The sequence below is a fragment of the Nematolebias whitei genome, unplaced genomic scaffold, assembly GCF_014905685.2.
Source record: "Nematolebias whitei isolate Nwh7 unplaced genomic scaffold, NemWhi1 Nwh_scaf_680, whole genome shotgun sequence".
Taxonomy (NCBI): domain Eukaryota; kingdom Metazoa; phylum Chordata; class Actinopteri; order Cyprinodontiformes; family Rivulidae; genus Nematolebias; species Nematolebias whitei.
Window position 1 is genome coordinate 1237 of NW_023619225.1, and position 10307 is coordinate 11543.

The 10307-nt window shown below is 38.4% G+C and overlaps 1 protein-coding gene across 1 annotated transcript; it reads left to right on the forward strand.

The window, feature by feature from the left end:
• Window positions 1-543: 543 nt before the first annotated feature.
• On the forward strand, window positions 544-5885 carry LOC119429362 (5-aminolevulinate synthase, nonspecific, mitochondrial-like). Its single transcript, XM_037697005.1, has 11 exons — window positions 544-697; window positions 1743-1977; window positions 2158-2340; window positions 2419-2559; window positions 2696-2915; window positions 3358-3542; window positions 3630-3809; window positions 3930-4094; window positions 4583-4851; window positions 4955-5117; window positions 5560-5885. The coding sequence occupies exons 2-11, from the start codon at window positions 1773-1775 to the stop codon at window positions 5718-5720; spliced, it is 1872 nt and encodes a 623-aa protein (XP_037552933.1). The 5' UTR covers window positions 544-697; window positions 1743-1772; the 3' UTR covers window positions 5721-5885.
• Window positions 5886-10307: the final 4422 nt, after the last annotated feature.

A 10307-nucleotide genomic window follows, 5' to 3' on the forward strand; every position in this document is an offset into this window, starting at 1 on the left:
TGAATTGCCTGATCTGACTTTAACAATAATAAAATTTGGTGTTTATTTTCAAAACTCTAAAATAGAATTTTTAATTAATAACATAATATTACTAGGAAAGTACTTTATTCATAAATGTAGATTTTTTAAGGTGAATCCAAATTTATCTCATTGGAAAAATAACCTGAAATCTTTTTGTGAGTCTCTTAAATTGGTTAAAAGTAAATCTGCTCAACAACTTTATAATTTGATCAATACGTTTGATTTGATATAAACCTCTAAATTTATTTATTTATTTATTTTTTTTTTTTAATGTATTTATTTTAATTTTTTTTCTTGTATGTCTTTTGAATGTAAATAACTCAACCTGTGAAATTTGTTTATTATATTGTACTACACTGTTTGCCTGGTTTGTTTGTAAATTGTGTTCATAATAAAGTTCTTTAAAAAAAAAAAAAAAAAAAAAAAAATATAAAAAAAAAGTTATTTCATCAAGTCTCGCGAGACTTTGACGTAGGCGTATGGATTTATAAACCCGGTGAAGTCCTCGTCCTCCTCGTTCGTCCTCAGTGCAGGATAACGAAGTGCTGTTAAGCTTCGCTTCTTTCAAAATAAAAAAGGCTTTTTTCCTGGGTGTTAGATTTATTCAGCGCCTTTGCTGTTATCCTGCTTATTACGCGACCTTTAAGGATTATACCATCCCGTGTTAATCTTAAAGGTAGGTTTTTTTAGTCTTGTTTTTCTTGACTGCTTAGCTTTAACTAGCAGTTTAGCTAACATCAGAGCGAGGTCAACCGGCAAAGATCACCGGAAGACTCCTAAAAATTAAAACTGTCTGTTTACAGCCGGGTATTTTGTAAATAAAATTATTCTGTTGTTATCTATGATTTTAACTTAGGGACTAAAAACTGCTTTGTATTAAGATGTCGCCGCCGACGCTAGCTAATGACAAGATTATGATGGTCTAATAACATTTGTTTACTTTTTGGAGTGGTTAGAAATTAGATTGTGGGGGCTTAAAATATACGTTATATTATTAAAATGCCTTAATCAGTAGGGACACGAGCTTCTCTCTAATTACACGAGTGGTGATTATTTGAGCTTTTTGAGATAACGCGTTAAAAGTTATTTATTTATAACGAAAACACGCAATTAAGTAGCATAATAAGTTGACGTTTTATAATCTTTATACTGTAGTCCGGATTTTTCCAGTTCTAAATTTTTACAGGCTTTGGTGGGATTTTCTTGAATAAATGAGGTAAAAAAAATGGGAGTGAGTAATCTGTTCAGGAATGTGTAAACCTGATATTATCTGGATTAGGAAGGAGACGGTAAGGGGCGAGGAATAGTTTCAGAAATTGTAAATACTAAGAAAAGTTTATTATTGTTATTACCATGTCATCACCAGTATGCACATAAAATGGGAAGTGAAAGTTTTTTAGAGAAATAAAAGGTGAAAGATGGCCCCCTTTCAGAGATCTTTGTAGACACAGTCATTTAGAGCATAATTGTGTTGGGATTCAGACAGACAGTTTGATTGCAAAGATCTCTTACTGTCTCTTAGAACGAGCATTCTCAAAACCTTTATACTCTTATTTTGACCCATATTAGTTACTATTTTAGTAAATGTGACTGTAGCAGCTTGTCCTTGTTATCAAAGCACTTTGATAACAGTTTATCTGTTTTAAATTGTGCTCTACAAATAAAGATGACTTGACTTGACTTGACTTGTCCTATATTTATCTATTTTTCTATCTCTTTAGATTTGTCGGCAATCACCACATCTGCTGGCAATGGATGTGATCGTGCGTCGCTGCCCGTTCTTGGCTGGTATGCCCCAGGCCTTTTTCCAGCAATCCAAAAAGTCTCTGGTCTCATATGCTCAGCGATGCCCTATCATGATGGAGCTGGCTTCAAAACCCATGGCCCCTTCAATGGCTCGGGCCCTTTGCTCCTCATCTTTCTATCAGAACACTGACACCAAGGCTGCAAGTGATGGTATGATTGAGAATTTCTGGTTTTATTAACAGCAGCCACATAATATTAAGAAAAGTGTCTCCCATTATTGGAAAGACTAGCAGATTTACAGCTATGTTGGTTTTAAGGCATACATGTGGCACTGTGACATGTAGCATATAAGCACTTAATGCCTATATTTTCTTTTTTTTTCTCTCACAGCCCTTAAGCAGGAAGCTGAGTCTAAGCTGCCCACTGGTCATCCCATGCCACCACCTGGCCAAGTGGTGGCCTCAAAGTGCCCTTTCCTGGCTGCTGAGATGAACCAGAAGGACAGTGGTGTGGTCCGTCAGGTTACCATGGAGTTCCAGGAGGATGTAGAGGAAGTACGCACCGTCCAGAAAGGTAAGAGCTGTTACACATTAAGTGTTAGCTCAGTGTACTTTCCTTAACACTTCATTCTGTTTTCTTAACCTCTTTCAGAAGTTATACCAGCCCAACTGAAGCAGCCGTGCTTGGCCAATGTTACCAAAAATGGGGAACAAAATAATTTATTGAAAACTCTTCTGAAGCAGCAACCTAAGAGGGTCACCCACTTGCTGCAGGACAACTTGCTTAGCCGAAGTATGTTTGTTTTTTTGTTTGGTTTCCAAGTCTTGTGTAATTTTTAGGCTGCTCTTATTGATCACTGTACAATTTAAACATTGAACCATGTTGAGCAATTTCTTTTTTCTTCTTTTTGTTCCTTGTTTTGTCACAGTGTCACGCTTCCAATACGATGACTTTTTTGAGAAGAAGATTGAAGAGAAGAAGAGCGATCACACATATCGTGTGTTTAAGACTGTGAATCGTCTGGCCACTGACTTCCCGATGGCTGACGACTTCACAGGCTCTCTGGAGGAGAAAAGGGAGGTGTCTGTTTGGTGCAGCAATGACTACCTGGGAATGAGTCGACACCCTTTAGTTGTGCAATCTATCATGTAAGTGACAGATGTAGTTTGAATACTAATCAACAAAGGGTAATATTTTAGCCAGTGCTTTTTGGTCAAGGTCTGTTATATAATTTGGCAAACGTTTATTTTTACTTTGCTTCCCTTGATTGCTCTGTAGCTTTTGCTCCACTGTGAGAACAGAGTTCAGATAGAACAAGAAAAGCTGAAACCTGACACACAGAAGTCTTTAACCCCTTTGTTTATGGGTAAATATAGTAGAATAAGTTGGCTATAGTTCAATTAATTTATTTCCATTAAGGTTTTTTTCTTTTAAGCATGTACTGCACACTACAATGCACCTCTGATACCTGTTGATTTAGTTTCTAAGCTTATATCTACAGAACTAATGTTTATTACTTTAACAGTGAAGTTTAAGGCATTCTGAGTCACTGAATAACATTTTTCTTGTTTGATTGATGTCTGTGTCCAGGGATAATTTACAGAAGCATGGGTCAGGGGCAGGAGGTACCAGGAATATCTCTGGGACCAGTAAGTTTCACGTGGAACTGGAGCACGAGTTGGCTGACCTTCACAAGAAGGACGCAGCACTGCTCTTCACTTCCTGCTTTGTTGCAAACGACTCCACCCTTTTCACCCTTGCTAAAATGCTACCTGGTAAATAAAACTTTTTATGTATATTTTTTTATTGTTTGTTTTTTACGTTAGCACATTTTCATGTACTATTTCCTCCAAAAAAATTAGGTTGCGAGATTTACTCGGACTCAGGCAACCATGCGTCAATGATTCAGGGTATCAGGAACAGCGGTGCTAAAAAGTTTATATTCCGCCACAATGATGTGGCTCATCTACGAGAGCTGCTGCAGAAAGGAGACCCCACCAAACCCAAAATCGTGGCCTTTGAAACCGTCCACTCCATGGATGGTCAGTTTGACCTTTTTTTTTAATCTTTTATTTATCTAAGCACTTGCATTCTTTGAACTGTTACTCCACTTCTGTTACAGACTGTTTATATGACCTTGTGCTCATATCTCTGTGTCACAGGTGCTGTGTGTCCGCTAGAGGAGATGTGTGACTTGGCTCATGAGTTCGGTGCCATCACCTTTGTAGATGAGGTTCATGCTGTGGGTCTGTATGGTGCCAGAGGAGGCGGCATCGGTGACAGGGATGGCGTCATGGGCAAGATGGATATTATTTCAGGAACTCTAGGTCAGCATGAAAAACAAATGTTCAGAGCATTTTGTCTTTTAATCAATTCCACAATATTCTTAAGCTGATAATAATCCAAACAAACGGGTTGTTGTGCCAGTATGCTTTTATGGTTTCTGGATTTTTTTTTTTAAGTTTAGTTACATTTTGAACCAACTCTCCCAGTCATCATGACTCACCTTGTTTTTTTTGTCATTGTGAGAATTAAACCTCAGTTCTGTCACTCAATATGCCTGGGAGCCTAAAGAAGCTGGAGCAGCTCTGCTGTTGCTAGGAAACTGGGGGCTCTCATTGCCCTCTTATTGAGTTACTTTGCGTTGCTGTCAAGCTGAGGGCATGATTATTTCCTACCAGCTGTGTAGCTGCACTGTGAGGAAGGCTGTTGGTTTTTGAGATCTTGTTTTAAGTTTCAGCAGGAGACTCATAATGGTGTCTTTAGAACCGCCATTAAGTCAGGGAATAGCCGTTAATCTCTTCTCTTTCCACAGGCAAAGCTTTTGGTTGTGTGGGTGGCTACATTGCCAGTACCTCTGCACTGGTGGACACAGTGCGCTCCTATGCTGCTGGTTTCATCTTCACCACGTCTCTGCCGCCGATGCTTTTGGCTGGAGCCAGGCAGTCCATCCAGATTCTTAAAAGTGAAGAAGGTCGCATGCTGAGACGTAAACACCAGCGTAACGTGAAGCTGCTCAGACAAATGCTGATGGACTCGGGGCTGCCTGTTGTGCACTGTCCCAGCCACATCATCCCTATCCGGGTAAGCGGTGATTTAATCTTACCAGTACAGAAACACCTGCCAAATTAGCTGTACATGATAGAAACTTAATGACTTTATTAAATGTTTTGTTTTTATATCTTAGGTGGCAAATGCTGAGAAAAACACGGAGGTCTGTGACATCATGATGAGTCGCCACAACATCTATGTGCAGGCCATCAACTATCCCACTGTTGCAAGAGGAGAGGAGCTCCTGCGCATCGCTCCGACTCCTCATCACACCCCAGAGATGATGAAATACTTTGTTGGTAAGACGATTAAGCAGTCTTAAAATATGAAGTAATTGTCCTGATACATGCTCAATAATCCAGATAGATAAATCTAACAAGGTTGATTCAGGCCCTCTGTATGGGTTCTTTGTTGAAATGTTTCATCTTTTATCCAGAAGACTTCTTTAGTCTGAGGAACTGCAACAAACTGTCTTATAAGCAGCACCTTCTCTTAGTGGATCAACCAGTTTGCTGGTGACAGCCAGAACTAGTTGCTCACATGCAAAAGGAGGACCATCAGCCTAACGACCGATTGTTAGTGCACTTACAATCAGCTGTTAGGCTGATGATTAGAAATCATTGTTTATTATGATTATATCAAATTTAATGTTAAAGTTGATTTTGAATAAAATAATGCACAGAACCTGCTGCCACTGTATATTTCTCTGTTAATCTGATGTGTTTTTCCTCCCTTCTTCAGAGAGGCTGGTGCAGACATGGAAGGAGGTGGGTCTGGGCCTGAAGCCCCACTCCTCAGCAGAGTGCACGTTCTGCCAGCAGCCGCTGCACTTTGAGCTCATGAGTGAGCGGGAAATCTCCTACTTCAGTGGCCTCAGCCACCCTATCTCAGCTTGCGCTTAACACTACTTTAACCACTGCTCGCTTGAGATGGCACATAACACACATAGTCCTCTATCACTGTCATAGAATGTATTAATTGTATTTTGATAATTCCAATTATGTGAGCTATTTAAAATGTTCTATGTTCAGATGTTCTATAAGCTTCAAATAAAATATAAGAAATGAGATCTGTTTGCTTTTTGTAATGTACACAGAATTTACTGTAACAGTCTAGTAAATAATAAAGAAGGACTTGCACAACTCTGAGCACCTTTTTAAGGGGTGGAAAAGAAACCATGCTTTTTTAGTTCTGCTAACAGGTGCGGGGGAGGGTAACACTTGGAACTGTAGTTAAGACATTGATGCGTTGACTCGTGTTGTTTACCATCTTGAGCAACGTGCACCGTTGCTCCTTAGGAGATTGGATGGCATCTGCATTTAAAGATGAGCAGTTAATAGGCTCACAGCTGAGCCAGCGCCTTAGGCCACTACAGTCCCAAGGATGCAAGTCGTAAGGTTGAGGAACACTCATGAGTAAAATAATTGACAAATTCTAGAAAGTAAAGACTGAAATGGGAACAATAAATATTAGAGTTGTTCAAAGATCAAGGGAAACATGAACAATATGGAATTCCTTGCATTTCACCTTCCGCCTTTCATGCCAGAGTTTTAAGCTAAGATTCTTTTATAATGAGAAAAGATGGAGTTCTAGCTGTTTCAGTCAGATCTTGTACAATATATGCATGATCTGTTAGCACTTGAAGTATGTGTTAAGGATGACTCCACTACTACCACCTCAAATTTAGCTCCACATCTAAAATTGCAGTGGTGCTTGAAAGTTTGAATGCTTTAGAATTTTCCATATTTCTGTTTAAATATGACCTAAAACATCATCAGATTTTCACACAAGTCCTACAAGTAGATAAAGAGAACTCATTTAAACAAATGAGATAAAAATATTATACTTTGTCATTTATTTATTGAGGAAAATGATCCAATATTACATATTCGTGAGTGGTCAAAATACTGTATGTGAACCTCTTGGATTAGCAGTTAGCTTAAAGGTGAAATCGAGTCAGGTGTTTTCAATCAATGGGATGATGATCAGGTGTGAGTGTGCACCCTGTTTGATTTAAAGAACAGGGATCTATCAAAGTCTGCTCTTCACATATTTGTAGAAGTTTTTCATGGCATGAACAAAAGAGATTTCTGAGGACCTCTGAAAAAAAGTTGTTGATGCTCATCAGGCTGAAAAGGTTACAAAACCATCTAAATAGTTTGGACTCCACCAATCCACAGTCAGACAGATTGTGTAAGTGGAGGAAATTCAAGACCATTGTTACTCTCCCCAGGAGTAGTCGACCAACAAAGATCGCTCCAAGAGCAAGGTGTGGAATAGTCGGCGAGGTCCCAAAGAACCCCAGGATAACTTCTAAACTGAAGGCCTCTCTCACATTGACTGATGTTAATGTTCATGAGTCCTGAACAACAATTGTGTGCATGGCGGAGTTGCAAGAGAAAGTCACTGCTCTCCAAAAAGAACATTGCTGCTCGTCTACAGTTTGTAAAGATCACGTGGACAAGAAAACTGTTAGAAGAATGTTTTGTGGACGGATGAAACCAAAATAGAACTTTTGGTTTAAAGCGTCATGTTTGGAAAAAGAAAAACACTGCATTGCTGCAGAAGATTCTTACCCCATCTGTGAAACATGCTGGTGGTAGTATCATGGTTTGGGCCTTTTTTGCTGCATGTGGGCCAGGATGGCTTGCCATCATTGATGGAACAATGAATTCTGAGTTATATCTGAGAATTCTAAAGGAAAATGTCAGGACATCTGTCCATGAACTGAATCTCAAGACAAGGTGGGTCATGCAGCAAGACTCTAAACACACAAGTTGTTCTACCAAAGAATGGTTCAAGAAGAATAAAGGTCATGTTTTGGAATGGCCAAGTCAAAGTCCTGACTTTAAGCCAATCCAAATGTTGTGGAAGGATCTGAAGTGAGCAGTTAATGTGAGTAAACTCACCAACATCCCAGAGTTGAAGCTGTTCTGTACGGAGGAACGGGCTAAAATTCCCCATAATTGCAGAAATATAGAACATTCTAAAGGCGTCACAAACTTTCAAGCACCACTGTAAGTCAGTTTTGTGTTGGTTAATGTCATTTAGCTGTGGTGACCTATTGAGGCTGAAACGAGCTATAGGCGTACATCTAGGTTTCAGTAACATCTGTCCAGTGGTTCGTAAGATTTTTGCTAACAAGAAGGTCACTTTGACTAATTAATGACAAACTTTAAATCAACATCTTGTGATATCAGTCAGTGCTCAGAGTATGTGTTGGGAATAACCACATCAAATTTTAGCTGTAAAATGAACTGCATTACATGTTATTTGTTTCTTAATAAGTCTTAGCTGTGGCGGCCATCTTGACTGGGCTTGATTACCAAAGGTTAATCACTTGTAGATGTAATTTCCAATCCAATTCCAACATTCAAATCCACCCCCAGATTCATGAGATATTTTGCTAACAGTACAAACAAACACAGAGACAGAATGTTATCACTCCATCCTCGGCTGTGTGTGATGAAAAGATTGAAAAAAGATGACCAGTCCCACACCTGCAGTGGAACCTAACACTTTTGTAAACCTACAAGAAGTAGGTCACCATAATGAGTGGCTCAGCAACACACACACGCTGAGCCCCTGGATCTCTGGGAACTGAAAAGGATTTATCTACACTAGTGACGAAAGTGGGACACACCGTCAAATCATTTCATCTTTTTATGTCCTGATACAAATTAAAACTGAGTAAGAAACTTGTTGCATACAAGTATTATTTTAGCATTCATCACGCAATCAGTTACTATTGTGCAAATGTATTATTAAGTATTGATCAGTTGCATCAAAATAATTGATTTAATTAAAATAGGCCCATTTAAAAGCTATTTACAATCTCTATTAAAAAAAAAAAAGAGTTGTTTTGTACCTCCATTCTCTAAATTCAGGTAAAGATGATAAAACTGTGACCGCAAAACCCATATTCACAAAATAGCAATCACATGAAAAAATCCATTCAGTGCCATATACGTAAAAAGCATCTCTCCCTTTTCACCCACAAACACAGCCCTGTAGATAACCTATCAACCAACCTGGGATTACGATTTATTACTCAGCTTTTAGCACAGTGTCGCATGCAACCATTTCCCAACTGGTTAGGTGTTGTAAACTGCCACAGTTGTCTCATACAAAGGCAGAACTACTCAGAAAATGGAAGTGAGAAAGGTTTCTAACCATTTTGAAGAACTGATGTTGTCACTTGCGTAAATATTTCCACTTTGAACTGACTCTTTGTTTGACTGCATGAAAAAGCTGTTTATCATAAAACAGACAGTAAAAAAAAGTTGTAATGTAATTGTTTCTATGAGTGTGATTGTCTGTTAGCACAATATCTCATGAACTACTGGGTGTATTTTAATTTTTAAAAATTCCAGAAAGATGAACATCGACAACTGATTTTCTTTTGGAGGCAACCCCATTTAAGATGAATGCAACAGCTGAGCCACTTTAGTAAACACAAAACTGGCTAAAGTTTAGACAATTTGGCGTGAACCGAGCTAAAATTTGATGTGGTAGTAGCTGAGAGTCATCCATAACCTATGCTCCAACTTTGGAGCTGACCTGATCAAAGATGACACAACTAAGTAACTTTAACAAACACAAAAAAGGTCATTATTACAGATCTTGATCTAAACGTTGGTGTGGTCGTAGCTGAGAGTCACTCTCAACACACTTTCTGAGTGAGTGTTGTCAGACTGAACAAGACCATTGTTTAAACTTTAACATACATGGCATGTTTAATCTTTAAAAGGGTTTTCTAAACAGACCATAAAAAGTTTTATTTTAAAAAGACTCATAAACTTACAATACATCCTGAAATTTACACTTTTTTTTTATTATGTATGCCAAACATAAAAAAATAAAAAAATAAAAATACATACCATACATTGTATGTTGACTGCTGCTGGGTTTTTTTAATGACTGTAACTGTACAACACTTTGGTTCTATGGTTGCCTAATGAACTTTATAAATAAAGCTGGTATGGTATGGTATGGTATGGTATGGTATGGTATGGCATGGCATGGTATGGTATGGTATGGTATGGCATGGTATGGCATGGCATGGTATGGTATGGCATGGTATGGCATCGCATGATATAGTATGGTACGTATGGTGTTGTTGTGTTGTTGTGTGGTGTTGTTGTATTGTGTGTTGTGTGTTGTGTTATGTTGTGTTATATTGTGTTATGTTGTGTTATGTTATGTTGTGGTATGGTATGTAAACATAATTAAAAAAAAAATACATACCATACATTGTATGGTGACTGCTGTTGGGTTTTATGGACTGTAACTGTACAACACTTTGGTTCTATGGTTGCTTAAAGTGCTTTATAAATAAAGCTGGTCAACAGGTATGGTATGGCATGGTATGGTATGGTATGGTATGGTATGGTATGGTATGGTATGGTATGGTATGGTATGGTATGGTATGGCATGGTATGATATGGTATGATAGGGTATGGCGTGATGTGGTATGGTATGGTATGGTA

Excerpts from the sequence above, each read along its gene's own strand:
- LOC119429362 (XM_037697005.1), top strand. The coding sequence starts at position 1,773 with ATGGATGTGATCGTGCGTCGCTGCCCGTTCTTGGCTGGTATGCCCCAG. Across the intron at positions 3,810-3,929 it reads AACCGTCCACTCCATGGATG|GTGCTGTGTGTCCGCTAGAG; the intron begins GTCAGTTTGACC and ends TCTGTGTCACAG. Across the intron at positions 4,095-4,582 it reads TATTATTTCAGGAACTCTAG|GCAAAGCTTTTGGTTGTGTG; the intron begins GTCAGCATGAAA and ends CTCTTTCCACAG.